We start from the raw sequence: 18,767 nt of genomic DNA, 5'->3' as shown, positions 1-18,767 counted from the left end.
CCGAAGAACATGAACGCTCGGGTGGCATGGATGAAATCTTGAAGGAAGGAAGAGAAAGGAAGAAGGGGGTTAAATGCCCATAACAGCCATGGAGACCAACAGTAGGCAATGCCAGAGGCCATGTCAGGCAGAGCCAACCCCTGGCAGGTGGGGGTTGGCAGTGCCCCATTTGCTCTAATGGACCAGGCTCCTATTACTCAGCAGCATGATTATTTTACAGTCATACCTCAGGTTAAATTTGCTTCAGGTTAAATCTTTTCAGGTTGCATCCTATGGTGACCCGGAAGTACCGGAAAGGGTTACTTCTGGGTTTCGCCGCTTGCGCATGTGCAGACACTCAAAATGACATCACACGCATGCACAGAAGTGGCAAATCGTGACCCGTGCATGCGCAGACGCGCAGACGTGGATTGCGTTCTGCTCAGGTTGCGAACGGGGCTCCAGAACAGATCCCGTTCGCAACCAGAGGTACCACTGTATTTATTTATGAATATCCATACCCCGCCTACTAACCAAAGTTCTTGAGGCAGCTTACAATAAAATATTTAAAATATTTTTTAAAAGCAGCAGTGCAATCATCAAAACAGCACAGAGTCTCCCCTAACCCCTGTTCTCCAGCATTCCAAGAAATGCCAGCCTGCAGCTGCATCGCTTGTCTGTTGAAGCAGCTAGGTGTTATTTCCAAACTGGTCAATATGTCCTCACTCAGTGGCTACTGTTGTCTCTCACAGCTCCTTTTTAAAAAAATATATATATATATATATTTATTAAGTTTTAACACAAAAAACAAAACAGAAAAAGAACAGAAACTAAAAAAGCAGAAAAATACAAAGTTACAAAAGCACAAAACATCAAAAAGAAAACAACAACAACAATAAAAACAATTCCATCTTCATGATATTTCTTGCATTAACTTATTTCACCGACTTCCCCATACCTCCCTTCACTGTATTCCAAATCTTATATTTAATCAGCAAATCCCTTCCCTCTACCTTAATTAATCTTTATCTTGATTTTGATATCTTGATGTAACTTAATCTCCTTAATGTCTTAAATGTTGGGTCTTTAAATTTTACAACTTTTTTACTAATAACCTTTTACATTCCATCTGATGTCGAATTAACATTCATTAATCTTATAATGTTTCTGTAAATAGTCTTTGAACTTCTTCCAGTCTTCTTCCACCGTCTCTTCTCCCTGGTCTCTGATTCTGCCGGTCATTTCGGCCAATTCCATATAGTCCATCACTTTCATCTGCCATTCTTCCAGAGTGGGTAACTCTTGTGTCTTCCAGTGCTGTGCGATGAGTACTCTTGCTGCTGTTGTGGCATACATAAAAAAGGTTCTGTCCTTCCTTTTCACCTGTTGGTCAACCATGCCCAGGAGAAAGGCCTCTGGTTTCTTCGGGAAGGTGTATTTAAACACCTTTTTCAATTCATTATAGATCATTTCCCAGAAGGTCTTAATCCTTGGGCATGTCCACCAAAGGTGGAAAAATGTACCTTCAATTTCCTTACATTTCCAACATTTATTATCAGGCAAATGATAGATTTTAGCTAGCTTGACTGGTGTCATGTACCATCTGTATATCATTTTCATAATATTTTCTCTTAGGGCATTACATGCCGTAAATTTTATACCAGTGGTCCATAACCGTTCCCAGTCAGCCAACATTATATTATGGCCCACATCTTGTGCCCATTTAATCATTGCAGATTTCACTGTCTCATCTTGTGTATTCCATTCCAACAGCAAGTTGTACATCCTTGACAAAATCTTAGTTTTAGGTTCTAATAGTTCTGTTTCTAGTTTTGATTTTTCCACCTGGAAGCCAATTTTCCTGTCCAATTTATATGCCTCCATTATCTGGTGATAATGAAGCCAGTCTCACACTTTACTTTTCAGTTTCTCAAAACTCTGCAATTTTACTTTATCCCCCTCCTGCTCCAAAATCTCCCAATATTTTGGCCAATTGGCCTCCATATTGAGCTTTTTTAGAGCTTTTGCTTCTATTGGAGACAACCACCTTGGTGTTTTGTTTTCCAGTAGATCTTTATATCTTATCCACACATTAAACAAAGCCTTCCTAACAATGTGATTTTTGAACATTCTATGCACTTTGACCTTTTGTTGTCTCTCACAGCTCCAGCCCTCTTGGCAAATGCAGGAGTTGCTGGTGCATGTACTTGACATTTCAAGCACTGCAGTAGTTCATTTGACGGATCCTTTTCCTTCCTTTCTGTGCAAGGAATGAGTTTTTGACTTGAAGGAGCAGTGCAGTGTCTTTTGGCTAAATCTCAGGCAACCCCTTGGGCAGCATTCGCCACAGATTTCAAACTCTAAGTCAGGGAAGGAAAACACTTCCTGGCAGAGAAACAGCTGTGTTCCAAAGGAGATGTGGGAACTCGCATCCTCACGCCCTCGCCACCTCCTTGTTTACACTCCAAACATAGCCAGAAGCTCATTGCAACTGCGCCAAGTCTCCCCATAACCCTCCCCATTGCAGTGAAGGCATCCTGTCATTGGTGATGTTTCAGGTGTGACGCAGCAATGCTGGTGTAACTTGCAGGTGGCAGCTACCGCAAGCGGGAAGCTACAGAAGAAGAAGCACTTTCTGTTTTGCCTCAAGTGCTACATATATTATACCAGGCATAGGCAAATTCGGCCCTCCAGATGTTTTGAGACTACAACTACCATCATCCCTAGCTAACAGGACCAGTGGTCAGGGATGATGGGAATTGTAGTCCCAAAACATCTGGAGGGCCGTGTTTGCCTATGCCTGTGTTGTTGTTGTTTAGTTGCTTAGTTGTGTCCCCATGGACCAGAGCACACCAGGCACTCCTGTCTTCCACTGCCTCCCACAGTTTGGTCAAACTCATGCTGGTAGCTTCGAGAACACTGTCCAACTATCTCATCCTCTTGTGCCCACCATCTTTCCCAACATCAGGGTCTTTTCCAGGGAGTTTTCTCTTCTCATGAGGTGGCCAAAGTACTGGAGCTTCAGCTTCAGGATCTGTCCTTCCAGTGAGCACTCAGGGCTGATTTCCTTCAGAATGGATAGGTTTGATCTTCTTGCAGTCCATGGGACTCTCAAGAATCTACCATAGTAAAGGCAGCAATTGGACTCACTGTTGCAGATTATTGTCACCTATTTTTTTGCTTCCCACAGCAGCCATTTTGTCCTGGCCCCCACGGCACCTTTATCAAAATATGATTCCCAGCACCTAACACAGAGTAAATGTGTTATCCCTAGTCACACCAGACTTTCAGGGAGTTGAAGTATGATCAAGTGCCCCACACGCAGCTGCATGCCTTAGAAATGAAGATCAGTTCAGTCTGCTTTTGAATGCCTTAAGTACTCCTAGCAGAAGACAGATAAGATCTTACCTGACACAACCATCTCCAAAGCTTGGCAATTAGGTACGCACATATTCCAGAGGCCCAAGATGTAATTGTTGGTGACCACCCAGTTGTCTGAACCCAGGGCAATGAACTACCATCACCTTTTAATTTTTTTGCTGCCCACAGTTGCCATTTTGTGCTGCACCCAGGGCACCTTTATCATAGCATGAGTCCCAGCACCTAATATTTTACCCTCCCCCCCCCCATAAAAGAGGACAGGGTAAATGTGCTATCTCTAGTCACACTGGACTTTCAGGGAGTTTCAGAAACATCAACTGTCCTGCCACACTGCTGCATAACTTAGAAATGAAGATCGGTTCAATCTGCTTTAGAATACCGCACCTTAAGTATTCCTAGCACAAGACAGAGAAGATCTTACCTGGTACTTTATCTATCGGATATGAAATACAAGAATAGCTTGAACCGAAAGGACCACAAACTTTCCAGAGGCCATAGTTCACATTGTCATTTTGCAGCCAGTAGTCTGAGCCCAGGGCGATGAGGAGGAGGACAAGGCTGATGAAAGCACAAACCACAGCGCTGATCTGCAGTATATGCATTGTGAGAAGGGTCAGATCCGTGACTGAGGAGCACAATAGGGATGATGAACCTGGGGAAAGGAGACATCCACATTATTCCACAGGCTATTATTAGGTTTTTCTGTAAAGTTGCACATGTCCTGAGAGGCCTACAGCAGATTCATACCTTCCAACATTTCTCCGATGAAAATAGGGATGTCATATGCAATACTACTACTATTATTACTACTATCACTACTAATAATGTTTATACCTAGCCCATTTGACTGTTTTCTCCCAGTCAATCTGGGTCGCTTCCAATATATATACAACATATATTCAGATGTCTTATAAAGGTTATAGTTACTTATCTCCTCGGCTCGGGTTCATACCCTCCAACATCTCTCCAGTGAAAATAGGAACATCCTACCATACCCTTCAACATTTCTCTGATGAAAATAGGGACGTCCTAAGGAAAAGCAGGATATTCCAGGTTTGAGTACAATTCTTCATATTTAGATAAGTGAATTTGTGGATAATGAGCAGACGGATAGCATAATGTAGTTCATTGAACTCCTTCAAATATCTCTGAGTTATACCTGAAGGTAGTTTTCAGGGTTGCTCAGTGAACTAAAGATGAATTAAGTTTATTTTGGGGTAGAACTTTGTGCAATTTATAGTTCATCATCACTTTCATCCTCCCACACAGCAGGAGGCCCAGACTTTTAACTTCCTTTAAACAAAACAAAAAAAAGTCAATGGGATAGCTATAAAGAAAGTTGAAAATCAAAATGTGGAGGCAATGTTCTTATTATAACCTATTTATCCTAGTGCCAATGGCCACATCTCATTGATAAGATTTTTCATGTATTTTTGAACCACAGAGTAGACACTTTTGTCCAACTCAACATTCAAAGCAGAAAATCTAAACCTACAAGTGTGTGAGAGACATTCTCGTGACTTTGCTTTAGATCATCAATTTGCCCAGGTAAACCACAAGAGATAACAATCCCTTTATTCTACCAATGTAAGTGTTAAATTGCTGTTTGCTGCCTGTGTAATACATAGCAGAGGTCTGAAGTGTTGCTAAGGAGCCAGGAAACAAGCATTCCAAGGAATGAAGAAAAACACAGGAGAAACTGTTTAACTCATGTTCTGGGGGCAGAAGGAGGTGGGGGGGAGTTGTCCCCTTCCCGCCACGTTTCTGAGGTTCTCAGAAGGAATAAAATTACTAACTAATGCTGGTAGACCAGCAATGGGGAACTGGTAGCACTCCAGATATTGCTGGAGTCCAGCTCCCAAGCTAGCATGGTGAACGAGGGGCGGGGCCAAGATGGCGACGAAGTAAGACGCGCTTGCCGGAGCTCCCCTTTCAGTTCATGCTGTAAGTTACCTTGCTCCTATTTTTCTCGAGAAGTTGGCATGATAATGGTTTGATGTTAACGCCAGGAACTCACCCTGTGGAAGCTTGCAATCTCAGCGCTATAAATCTCCTTAATGAGCTTCACTAACAACCTGATTAGCTGTAACTTGGGCAGCCACCGGCCGCGCTTCCCTGGCCTTCCACCAGCTTTTGCTTGGCCTTTGAAGGACTCTTAGATAACCGAGCCGCTCTAGGGGCCCAGCATGACGAACCTAAAACGTGGCCGTACCTCTTCTGTGGAAGACCTTTCCTTTAATGCCTCAGAACCTATGTCTAAGATCTCGAAACCTACTGGGCTGGATTTACCACCTAAGACCTTAGAGCCTTCTATTTCATCGTTAGAAGAGTTTTTCTGCAATCTCGTGCCCCCTTCGCCTGTTACCTTTAAGCAGTTAGATTGCCTACATGATCCTGCAATGACTTCAAACAACCTTTTAAACACTTCCAAGCAGGCAGACTGTCCGTATGACCTCGCAACGACTGCAAATACTCCCTTGCCAGGAGACAAACCGCCGTTGGATATAACCTCCAGCCCAGTCGGCCTCTCTCCTCACTCCGACTCTCACTGTAAATCTTTATGCGATATAGTACACTCAGTGGAGCTGAGGACTTTGCAGAAATATTGCCTGCACTTGGCTGACGAAATAAAGGTGCTATCAGCCTCCGTCAATATGTTAGAGGGAAAACTAAATGCTCTCACCAAAACCCCTACCCCGATTTTGATTCCGCCATCAAATCACCAGGGACCTGATAATCATCAGGCACAGAGCCCAAGTAGGGGGCAGCAGCTAGCAAACCTCCAACTCACCCCTAACAATATATGCTTGAACATCGTTCACTCCCGCTTCCCCTACCATGCCTGGAGAAATTGTAAAGCTGCTGTGATCTCACTGCGAATGTTGACCAGGTCCTACTTGGCCCAGGGCGATCTCCTATCATTAGAATGGCTGCCAGAGACTCCAAAATTTAAGCGCTTGGTGCTCAAGTTCGATTCTCCCAGGCTTCCTACACTTTTGAGCAAACTTCAAAATCGCCTCAACTGGTATGGAATCTTCCCACAAAGATGCTTCTTTAACAACTGTAGGGGCACTATTGGGAAAATCCCAAACTCAGCAAATTTGGTTAGCCGACCTACAAGGAGGATTGAGGATCACGCCCGGAATTCGCAGCAACGGTCCCTCCCTATGAACCCCTCCCCACGATCTACTAGACGACCATCCCACCGGCAAGAAGGGACTGCCTTAAGGGGTAGAGCTTTGACGGATCCAGCTTTGGCCCCGCCAACCTCCCTACTGGCGGCCAAGGGGGAAGGGAGACCAGGAACAGAGGAACAAAACGATAGAGTGCACATGCAACAAAACCAACAAAACCAGAGCCTAGTGCATCAGCAGAAAAACAAAGCTCCTATTGAGACCCAACTTCATTCGAACGACAGAGAGGACTCTTTCTCCATAGAAGAACATGCCCTAATAAATCGGTTCTGGTCACTACAGACGTCAGCCCAAAGGGAAATCTTGGTTAGACTGGACACCCTGAGAAGCAGACTGACCAAAAAGGTGGCCCATGTTGAGACTACGGAAGGCTCATACACACGGCCTATATCCCCCAAGTGCCTAGTGGACAAGAGGACGGCGGGAGGCGCCTTTAAATGCGTAGATTCGGAAGACCAATCGCAGCCTCCGCTGGTGTATGGTAAGGCAAAACTAAAACAGACTGTCACATCTCCGAGTACCTGGTTCAACTATCTTAAACTCTCCCCAAATGAAATAGCTACTCCCCCAAGCCCAAACCACCCCCCTAAGTCCCCGGGAGCTATGGATAATCACTCCCCTATGCAGCAGATGCCTATTGACAAACTTAATGGGAGTGTTTTTTTAGATGTAAAGGGGTCACTGGACTCTGTGGACCCAACAAATCTACACCATGGAGGGACAGAGAATTAAAGCTGCTGTCCTGGAACATTGCAGGATGGCGCGCTAAGAAAAACAATCAACAATTTGCGATGTTTCTTAAGCGATTTGATATCATCCTCCTGCAGGAGACCTGGTACAGCGACCCCATTTTGTTCAATGGGTATTCTTGCCACTCCCTACTTGCTACTCCATCTGTGAGGGGAGGTAGGCCTAGTGGAGGTCTAGCTAGTCTCATCTCCACAGAGCTTGAACATTCCTTAAAAGCCCTCCCAAACTGCAATTCACTAGCCACGGCAGTCCTACTCAAAATCAAGAGAGAGGCACTGGTAGTGGCCAATGTCTACCTGCCCCCCTGCCAAAAAAAATCTATAGTGAAAGCTAACTGGGCAGAGTTAGAGGCATTCTTAGAGTCCATAGAATCTTCCTACCCTTCTACACCGATCATAATCGGGGGGGATTTCAACGCCCGTATGGGAACTGATGATGACAACCTTTACAGCCAATATAATCAGATTCAGGACCCTGAAAGCCCAACCGAAGAATGCGTCTCACGACTTTCTAAAGATAATAAATGTAATTTCTCGGGGCTATGCCTAGCCCAGGTCGCAAAAAGAAGGGAGCTGATGATATTAAACGGTAGTAGGGAAGAGGACCACCCAGGGGAGTATACCCATCTTTCAAAGATGGGAGGAAGTGTGATAGACTATATTCTGATATCAAGATTCGCCTATAATTCTGTATCGACGTTTCAAGTGGGACATAACACCGAAAGCGACCACCTCCCACTAACTTTAGCGCTCAATGGCCCATCGTTTAACAAACCCACGGCTAACCTTTACTACACCCCCATCGTTAACCTGGGATCATTGGCCCCCAGAAGCATTAAATGGTCCCCCATGCTTAATACAGAGCTAACTCACCTCCTCCATTCGGAAGACGTGAAGACCATCTACTCAGCCATTGTATTAGCCAATACCGGGGCAAAGGCCATGGACTCGTTCAACGAGTTATTAGCAAGACTAAAGACCTTCCTAACAACTGAGATACTTAACTCTGTTACAAAGCGGGCAAAGGATCAAGAGAGTTGGTTTGATTCGGAGTGTAGACAAGCAAGGAAACGTCTGAGATCAACCTATCGGAATTACAGAAACACCGGAGCACCTTCGCTATTTATGGCCTACATCTATTTAAGACGAAATTACAAACAGCTATTAAAGGTAAAAAAACAAAAAGCCGAGAGAATGGCCTGGTGTAGACTAGTGAAGGCCTCGAATGACAAAGACTCAACCTCCTTCTGGCGTACCATTAGGGGACTCCTGGGCCAAGAGCAGATTGGTCCCACATGCACTGTAGAACCCCAGGAGTGGATGAAATATTTCCAAACCCTCTTCTATGATGACAAAGCTCAGCACAACGATCCAAGTGCCTACTCTGAGAATTTACCATATTGGCCTCCTGTCTCCATAGAGGAGGTGGGGAAACTAATTGCCCAACTGAAAAACAACAAAGCCCCGGGCATAGACTACATTCCAGCAGAGCTCCTGAAGAACAATACCAGTTGGTGGGCTCCTATAATGGCGTCAATATTTACATACATCGATTCAACAGGCATAATCCCTGGTTGCTGGACAGAGGCAGTAATCATCCCAATCTATAAAAAGGGTCCCATGGCAGATCCAGCGAGCTACAGACCCATCAGCCTCCTCCCCATTCCCAGCAAATTGTACGCCAAACACCTCCACATTAAACTAATCGACTGGATGGAAACTGAGGCAGTTCTGGCAGAGGAGCAAGCCGGCTTCAGACAGGGCAGAACAACAATAGACCATTGCTTCGTATTAGCACATCTCATTGACAAATATGTCAACAAAACACGTGGGATTCTATACGCAGCATTTATTGACCTAAAGGCGGCCTTTGACTCGATTTCACGAATCAAACTCTGGGCGAAACTCAATGCTACCAACATTGACAAAAGATTACTATTCTTGATAAAAAGCCTATATAAAGACTCCAAGTTATATGTAAGAGCCTCAGTAAATGGGCAACTAATTGGCCCTGTACCAGCCACCAAAGGAGTCAAGCAGGGTTGCATTCTAGCCCCAGCCTTATTTAACTTATATATCAATGACATGGTCAAACACCTAACATCCCCGGAGTTTCATGCCCCCAAACTGGCCGAAAAATCAATTTCAGTGCTCCTCTATGCGGATGACGCGGTTCTCTTATCACGAACTAAAGTAGGCCTCAAAAGGCTACTAAGAGAATTCTCAGCTTACTGCAGGAGAGATCAATTGGTGGTCAATCACCAAAAAACTAAAGTCATGGTCTTCGCTAGGAGACACAGACATCACAGATGGGAGATGGACAATCAGCCAATAGAACAGGTCAAAATTTTCAAATACCTCGGAGTAGTTTTCCAGTCAACAGGGGCCTGGGAGGCCCACCATAAATATGCTAGGGAAAAAGCATCTCAAAGCGTCAAAATACTGTCTCGCTTTTACTTTACGAAGGGGGGCAGACATATCCCAGCAGCTTTGGATGTCTTTCAAGCAAAACCCTTGGCACAACTACTCTACGGGGCCCAAATCTGGACGGGAAATCATTGCCGCACACTCGAAACAGTCCAGTCTAAATTCCTAAGACAGATTCTAGCCGTTCCATCATGCGTACCAAATGCGGCCCTACGGCTGGAGACCGGCCTCCTCTCCGTCGAGACCCGGACCTGGATAAGAACATTCAACTATTGGCTTCGTTTAAATTTAAACCCATCCGGACTATTACCTCTAGTAGCACGAGACGCTCATAGAAGTCGGTGGTCCAAAGTAGTGCATCAAAAACTACTTACATGTGGCCTACAAGCACAGCATCTCCTGGAAGTGGGTCTCCCCAAGGCAAAAACCATTATCGAACAGCGCTTGAAGGATATTGAGCAGCAGAATAATCTGGCCTATATTAAGAAATTTAGTGCTTGGTACGCCTATCTGCCCCCCTCCCATTTTGATTTTCGGGCACCTTATTTGTCCACCTTAACCATCCCAAAACTTAGGCGGGCCTTTACACTGGCCAGACTAAATATGTTACCGTCAGCTGTTCTTGAAGGCAGATATCAAAAAATTCCATTTGAGAACCGGCTCTGCCCCTGTGGAGCTGGCTATGTAGAGACGGCGTCACACGTTCTCTTGTCTTGCTCCCTATATAAAGATCTTAGGGACGAGACCATCACGCCGCTCCTATCTGCCATCCCTGGCCGCTCTTGCGAAGCCAAATTGTGCTCACTTCTAGCCGATCAGAACAGCTCGACAACAGAGAAGGTTGCCAAATTTATCGAGAGAGCAATGAGATTGAGAGCTGGTATCTGAATGATATCAGTGTGGTCACCCGGATTCCTCGCCTGGGTTTTTATGATTATTATCATGTTTTAGTACTATTATTTTATTACTTCTGCTAAGTTTTAAGTACTGAGATTATTAATTTACCTAGGGTTTTAATAGGTCACAAGATTTTAACTATATTTGTAATGTATTTCTGTTGGTGTTTGTCCTTCGGTGCTATGGCCTGTTGGCTATGCAAATAAAGTTTTATTCATTCATTCATTCATGGTGAACGATCTGGAATGATTGGAGTTGTAGATCAGCCGCATTTGGAGCGTCACAGCTTCCCTACTCCTGAAATATGTTCATTTCCAAGTTATGCTGGACAGAAGAAGAAGAAGAAGAAGAAGAGGAGGAGGAGGAGGAGGAGTTTGGATTTGATATCCCGCTTTATCACTACCCAAAGGAGTCTCAAAGCGGCTAACATTCTCCTTTCCCTTCCTCCCCCACAACAAACACTCTGTGAGGTGAGTGGGGCTGAGAGACTTCAAAGAAGTGTGACTGGCCCAAGGTCACCCAGCAGCTGCATGTGGAGGAGCGGAGACGCGAACCCGGTTCCCCAGATTACGAGTCTATCACTCTTAACCACTACACCACACTGGCTGTCACTGAAGTCATTGGTATAGAGGATATCTATTAACCAATCTATCTGAGATTGATGGCTCATCCTATTTCCATTCCATGACCATTTCACATGCATTCAGATATAGATCAATCTTGTCCTGTTTTTCATAGGTAAGAAAAAGCACCAATAGCTTACATCTAAACTGTATATACTTTGCCATAAAGTACACATTTTGCACTCATTTGCCCTCCTAAAGATACATGTCAGGGAACTGCCACCAGTGCCGGAGGGAGAGAGCAAAATCCAGAGGGATTCCGGAGAGCGTCCCGGGATTGCGAGAGGCAGCCCATCTTCTGGGGAAGAGAATCAGCGTAGCACCAGTGGAGAAGGGGGGCAGATGGGGGAAGCGGTGAGGCGGTCCCATGACTCCTTGCCGGGGACCAGCGGGGAGAGTAGAGGTCCTCCGCTGCCTACGCCCTCCTTGCGCAGAAGGCTTCCGCGCAGAGAGAGTAGGAGAAGACTAGGCGTCAAAGAGCTTCTTTGCTGGAAGAAGTTTAAGAAACGCCCACTGACGGATTCTGCCAGCGATTGAGACAGCCACGGGTGAGTGGCTGTCCGGACAGAGAAGGTTCACTCAGGCTATCCAGCCAGGTGCTTACGCACGAGCAACCCCTAGAACCACTACAATACATTTTTGAACTGAAACGGCACCACAAAATTCAAAGATGTGTTTAATCTAGCTAATAGCTGTGCTCCAATCTGCGTATAAGTCCAGGTCTGGTTCACAAATTTCTCCTTTGCCCCTGTTATAGGTTATAGGTATCCAATGCACCCAAGTTTTACTCAGAGAAGAGCCTTTGAGATTAATGAGCCTAGCTGAGTCGTGTTCATTCATTACATTCCCTCCAACCTTCCTCTCTTGAAAATCAGGATGCATGGCTTTTGGTGCCACGTTCTTGTGGCAGCCAGCTGACTCATGCAAGAGAGGGACATGACTGCAAGTGCCAGCACTGGCTCATCCTCTTCTCTGAGCTCAGCAGTGGTGGCGCTGGAGGGAGAAACGGGGCATCAGAAGCTGAATTGGCTTCTGTAATTCCAGGATATATGTCATTGCAATCAATTAACCTACTCTGAGAAGGACTAGTGTTGGATACAACCCTATCCTACCAGTTTCCGTATGTCCCCTTTTTAAATAAATATGCAAAGTGACTCAGAACAAATCAGTGCTCCCCCCCAAAATGAATTTTCACAGCAAAATATCTTTGAACCCAGAAATATGGGACCCCCAACAGAGCTATGCCAAAGTTTTGTGATCATTTTGCAGCACCAACCTCACACTTTGCAACCTCACACTTTTGCAGCACCAACCTCACACTCCATACCCCACACATGTATGGGTAACTCATGCATCAAACCAGCTTCATAGTTAACACCCCAAAACCTAGCATTATAAACTCACTACAAATCATTTTGCAGTAGAATCCTTGTGTTTTGCATCGCCCACAAAACTGAGTAACGGATACAGCAGCAAAACTTTGGAGTGAATTAAGGCAATGTTGGATTTGGGGTGACCAGTAAGGCCCTCCCACTGGGCAAGTCAGCCACACAATTCTGGGCACTCCCAAACATGGGGCTTTGTGCTGCAAAACAAAATACAAAAATCTGGCTCATCCAAATGGGCTTATCCACACTTCCTCTTCCCCTGTTTTTTACCACCCACCTAACCCCCTGGAAAACCGCTCTCCTTTTTCGCTCGGATTGCCATTGGTTCGATCTACTGCTAGAGAGCAGGTTTTCCCTTGGGAAGGAGTGGGGCAAGGAGGAAACTGCTCAGACCCATGCCTAGAAAGCTGCTAGGACCTGTACTTTCTAGGCACGGCACAAGCAGAAGTATGGATGGGCCCAATGTTGAATTTTGTGTGGTGTTAACTAGGAAGCCCAGTTTGATATATCAGTTACTTTGTATGAGGATTGGGGGGGTTGCAAAATGTTGCAAAATGTTTGCAAACCAGTGGCTCAGGTTTGGAGTGAATCAGGCAATGTTGGATTTTGGGGTGTTAACTAGGAACCCCAGGTCCATTTATTAGCTACTCTGTTTTGCAGGGCACCTTCAGCTATTTTAAAATATACCCCTTTCCCCCACAGAAATCTAGAGATTTGTCATCTCACCTGGCTCAGAATCACTTCCTCCTTTCTCCAGGTGAAGCCAGCACTCTGGAACAAGTCCCTGGCATGCTCTGACTCCACCACCCCTTAAAAGGGGTAGGAAGAGATTGGCACCGCCTCTCAAAGGACACTGCCCCTCTGTGGTTGGCCCCCATCTCTCTCTGCTGAGCTTTGTGTACTTTTGCTTCCTTCATATATTTTCTGAATGGCTGAGCTTCACCTGCTGGTTTCTGCAGACCAAACCACCGCTAAAGACAAAGGAGGATGTCAGGCTATGAATTAGCACCACCCCTTGCCAGCCACCTGGCAACCCTATGCCCTCCAGGTTTCCCCTGCCAGCACCACCCCATTGTTGAATATCGCTTTTCTGCCAGAATCATTGGTCTCAACTTATTAGTAGACACGGGTGACGCTGTGGTCTAAACCACTGAGCCTCTTGGGATTGCTGATCGGAAGGTCAGTGGTTCAAATCCCCACGACAGGGTAAGCTCCCTTTGCTTTGTCCCAGCTCCTGCCAACCTAGCAGTTTGAAGGCATGCCAGTGCAAATAAATAAATAGGTACCGTTACGGTGGGAAGGTAAATGGCATTTCCATGCACTTTGGTTTCTGTCACAGTGTTCCATTGCGCCAGAATCAGTTTAGTCATGCTGGCCACATGACCCAGAAAGCTGTCTGTGGACAAATGCCAGCTCCCTCAGCCTGAAAGTGAGATGAGCGCCGCAACCCCATAGACACCTTTGACTGGACTTAACAATCCAGTGGTCCTTTACCTTTTACCTTTACTTATTAGGGCCTTTGGGATGGGGGTGGCACTGTAGGTTAAACCACAGAGCCTAGAACTTGCCGATCAGAAGGTCAGTGGTTATAATCCCCATAACGGGGTGAGCTCCAATTGCTCGGCCCCTGCTCCTGCCAACCTAGCAGTTCGAAAGCATGTCAAAGTGCAAGTAGATAAATAGGTACCGCTCCGGTGGGAAGGTAAACGGCATTTCCATGCGCTGCTCTGGTTCTCCAGGAGCGGCTTAGTCATGCTGGCCACATGACCTGGAAGCTGTACGCCGGCTCCCTCGGCCTATAAAGCAAGATGAGCGCTGCAACCCCAGAGTTGGTCGCGACTGGACCTAATGGTCAGGGGTCCCTTTACCTTTACCTTTATTAGGGCCTTTAAATGGTGGAAAACTGCAAAGTTGAATATGACAAGAAAGTGGTGCATCCAGCATTGGTCCATAGCCCTAATGGAAAAATTGACAAAACGTGTTAGAAAAAATATATACAGAAATGTGAGAGATAGGTTCCATGAATGGTGGCTTAGATTTCTCCCAGAGAAAACCTCACTTGATTCAGCCCTCAAGTCTCAGAAGGGCCTATGCTATGGAGTGGGAACCTCTACCAAACCTATTCATATCACCATTTTGGATTCTTGGGGTTGTTGTTTTTTTTTAAAAAAAAAAAATGTTTTAAATACCACTTAATTATTCACATTTCTAAAAGCAACCAACTGGAAATGAGATAATCAAATACAAGGATACGTCGGGTTAAGTACTTAATTCGTTCCAGAGGTCCGTTCTTAACCTGAAACTGTTCTTAACCTGAAGCACCACTTTAGCTAATGGGGCCTCCTGCTGCCACCGTACCGCCAGAGCATGATTTCTGTTCTCATCCTGAAGCAAAGTTCTTAACCTGAAGCACTATTTCTGGGTTAGCGGAATCTGTAACCTGAAGCGTATGTAACCTGAAGCGTATGTAACCTGAGGTACTACTGTAATAATAAAATATACCCTCAGGCACATGGAAATTCCAGGGACCACCTTTTAACCAAGAGTCTCTTTCCTTGTCCGATGAAAGTATAGAGAGATCTGGTGACCTTGGCCCAAAGGTGCCAACGTTCTTTTAAACAGCGTAAGATTTTCTGGAAAGGGGATTAATTTGCAGGAGTGGTGTGGAGACAGCAAACACTTGTGCAAGAAATGGGTGTGTCGTCTTTGAATGAGGAGCTTGAAACATTTCCTTTATTTTCCCTATCACTTTTCTCTTCTTTATGCTACTGCCTTTCCTTTCCAGCTATGTAAACTGCTTGGGTGAGGCTTTTCAAAACTCTGTATGCATTCCTTTCACCTGCTTTCCAGCGTTGTGTTTGTACAGTATTTAATTAACCCTGCATCACAGCACATATTCTATGAACCAAACATTCGCTTGGGTCTTTGTCTGAACATGCAAAGGCACTGAATGTGCCCAAGGCAGGGTCACACAGACAAGCCCAACCTTCAGCATCATTGCATGTGTTGCATTTCCTGCTTCCTGCCAACCTGCCTGATTTCCAACTTGATGCGCTGTGAAGATCTGCAGGGGGCATTCTGCTTGCATTCACGTGACTATGGGAAGGCTCCTTTGCAGAAATGGACTCCTTGCTTTGGAGTCCCTGTTGGTAGAGGAGGGTCAGGGTTTCTCAAACTTGCTAGCTAGGGGTGATGGGCGTTGTAGTCCAAAAACAGCTAAACCTAGCAATTTTGCTCCAGTTGGTGGTCATTCATTACGTATATGACAGGCCAATAATGAGAATGGCAAGCCTTGATAAAATGTGCCTTTCTTTGGTATTCATAACATTTGTTTTGCATTCTCTGTGTATCAGGTTGGTTTTTGTTATTGTCTAGTCCAGTGTTTCCCAAACGTGGGTCTCCAGCTGTTTTTGGACTACAATTCCTATCATCCCTGACCACAGGTTCTGCTAGCTAGGGATGATGGGAGTTGTAGTCCAAAAGCAGCTGGAGGCCCAAGTTTGGATAACTGTGTAGAGGGTTCTACTTCACCGAATAACACGGTGAAGCTTGAGGTCTGGGGAGGGAGCATTAAACCTAAGAACATTGAGGGTGGGTCTTGCGTGTCCTCCCTGTAGGCCTTCCCCACAGAGTTTTGGATGGAGATACCAAGTCCCAAGAGTAATTTAAAGAGTTGTTTTAGAAAGAGTAAGTTCTGTAGTTGTTAGTGGTCCCAACACCCACTGAGAAATTGAAGAATGGACAGCGTATTAATGAACATTACTTGGAATGGGGGGAGCAAAAAAGAAAATTGTCAGAAAATGTTGCTGAAAACCCTCATTTGATGCTGAATGAAAGTCTGTTTGTAGTCCATATTACTAGACAAAGGAAGCCATGGACCAAGAGTCGAGTGCTGGAAGGTGGAAGGGAACAAGCACTTTAATTTCTTTCAGGAACCTAAATGTAAGTGGAGGAGAAAAGGTAGGGGTCCTCTTGCTGAATTTTCCTGAGTGGGGCCGAATGTTCTGCAACTGTTTGAGGGAAGGAGGAGAGCTGAGGAAGGAAATTCTCAAAGAATTGCTCAGGATATTCTTTCTTGAGGATTTTATTTTTCAGCTCTGTCCTAAAACCCTTCTCTGTCCACAGCCACCTGGCTCAGTTCTGAAGACAACCCTTCCCTGAAATTTAAAGAGAAATGCCGTTTCTCAATAGCTTGCTTCAAAGTGAGAATTTATTTGAAGATTGTGGTGGATCGGGGTTTAAAAGCACGAGCTGTTACAGGACGCAGGTGCTTTCTGCCAAATGGGATTTGCCAATTTGCTCAGCATGTGAATTAGTGGATTCTTGTGATGACTTGTTTGTTTTCTATACTGTCCTTTCATCCGAGGATCACAGGGTGACTTACAATATAAAAACACAATAATAGATAGCATAGCAACAAATGGAAGAAAAAAAACCCAATAGCCCCTGTTAGGTTGTGGGCGAACATAGTAGATGACACAGTGATTTCTCCAGAGCAGCTCTTTATTGTAAGCTGGACAGACTGAACAGCAAACAGCTCAGCCGGCCTGCTTTTATAGGAGCCGGCTGTCAACATTGTAGCAACAACAACCCAGGGTTTCCCGCCTAAAATAACTGACGTGGACCTGAGTGAAAACTATCTACAGTATCCCCCTGCTGGCCCAGGGTGAGAATATCAGTACATAACAGCCCCCCAACACACACACGCGCACAGAGAGAGAGAGAGAGAGAGTTTAAAAGGCATGAGAGAAGAGGAATGTCTTTGCCTGGTGCCTAAAGATATGTAATGAAGGTGCCAGGCAGGCCCCCGTGGGGAGAGCATTCCACAAGCAGTGAGCCACTGCAAAAGAGGTCCGTTCTCGTGTTGCTCCCCGCCAGAACTCACGTGAAGGAGGCACATGAAGAAGGGCCTTGGGTGGCGATTGCATGGTCTGTCAGAATCGGACCCCATCTCTCCCCCCACACACACATTTTTTTTAATTAATTTTATAACTCAAATAAAGAACACAAACAGAAAAACAAACAATACAAATAAATTCTTATCATATCCTTATTTTTCTAAACATTGTTAAGTGGGTTTCCCCAGGTCCTACCTCTCTCATTTTCATTTTACTTCATCTTTAGCAGTTTACATATATCATAGTTTCTAACCATCTTTTTTTCTTAATCACACTTAAGATAACTTCACATTCTATCGCTTACAAATAATATTATTTTAAAATACACTATCTTCTACTTCTAACCCTACAGCCTATATCCAATTCCAAAGCTATTTTAAGATTTAAATATTAACATATTTTTTCAAGTATTCCTTAAACTTCTTCCAGTCTTCTTCCACCATCTCTTCTCTCTGGTCTTGCAGTTTCCCGGTCAGTTCGGCAAGTTCCATATAGCCCATCATCTTCATCTGCCATTCTTTGATAGTTGGTAAATCTTGTTTCTTCCAATTTTTCACTAGCAATATTGCGTGCTGAGGTCCCCCAAAACACCCTAACCCAATAACTCACACTTCACACATCATTTTTGTTTAAGGTTTTTGGCATAATTTTGGCCACAACTTTATTATCATACAAATTGTGAGTGGTTGCTTAGGCATTGGTTATGACTAGCTGTCCCCCCCCCCCCCGCCTTGGGGGACAGCACTGACTCACGGATTCCAGCGGGAGCCAGTGTGGAGGAACAGGACCCAGGGATAACTGGAGCTGCGCCACAGACCCTCAGCTTCTCCCTGCCTGCTCCCAGGAGCTTACGCGGCCCGCACCCTGCACCAAGGGTTTGGACGAGGGGGATGGTATGCCCCTGAATTCCTTTAACGGAATTCCCGTGCAGCAGCAGCATTGGAGGGGTAGGCACAGCCAATCCACACCCCTCCACCAACCAATTTTAACCAATGCCTAACCGCCAACCTTACAAGTTGTGACGATTTGCTACGCAGTAGGCAAAACCCAATTGGCACGCACTAATCAGCCAAAAGGTAAATTCCTACCAGGCCCCCGCACCAATGCAGACGACCCCATGACAGGCATAGCAAGGTCAAAGCCAATCAAGCCCAATCAAGGGAGGGCGGGCAGGTGATCCGGTGCCCACAGCGAAAGAGAAAGGAAAATGCTGTGTACCTTGTTTAAATAA

The 18,767-nt window shown here is 45.2% G+C and overlaps 1 protein-coding gene across 1 annotated transcript in view; it reads right to left on the bottom strand.

The window, feature by feature from the left end:
- Nucleotides 1-13,428, bottom strand: part of LOC310684761 (protein NKG7-like) — a 104,465-nt gene extending 91,037 nt beyond the window's left edge. The window contains exons 1-2 of the mRNA XM_083456329.1: nucleotides 13,365-13,428; nucleotides 3,782-4,012 (exon numbers count right to left, since the gene is read on the bottom strand). Of these exons, the coding sequence (XP_083312455.1) occupies nucleotides 3,782-3,962 (181 nt within the window). The 5' untranslated portion in view covers nucleotides 3,963-4,012; nucleotides 13,365-13,428. The remainder of the gene's footprint in view (nucleotides 1-3,781; nucleotides 4,013-13,364) is intronic.
- Nucleotides 13,429-18,767: the final 5,339 nt, after the last annotated feature.

Source organism: Podarcis tiliguerta (genome assembly GCF_965153285.1).
Source record: "Podarcis tiliguerta genome assembly, chromosome: 8".
NCBI classification, from domain to species: Eukaryota; Metazoa; Chordata; class Lepidosauria; order Squamata; family Lacertidae; genus Podarcis; species Podarcis tiliguerta.
The sequence above is the reverse complement of the archived record's forward strand: the minus strand, read 5'-3'. Positions and strand labels throughout refer to the sequence as shown.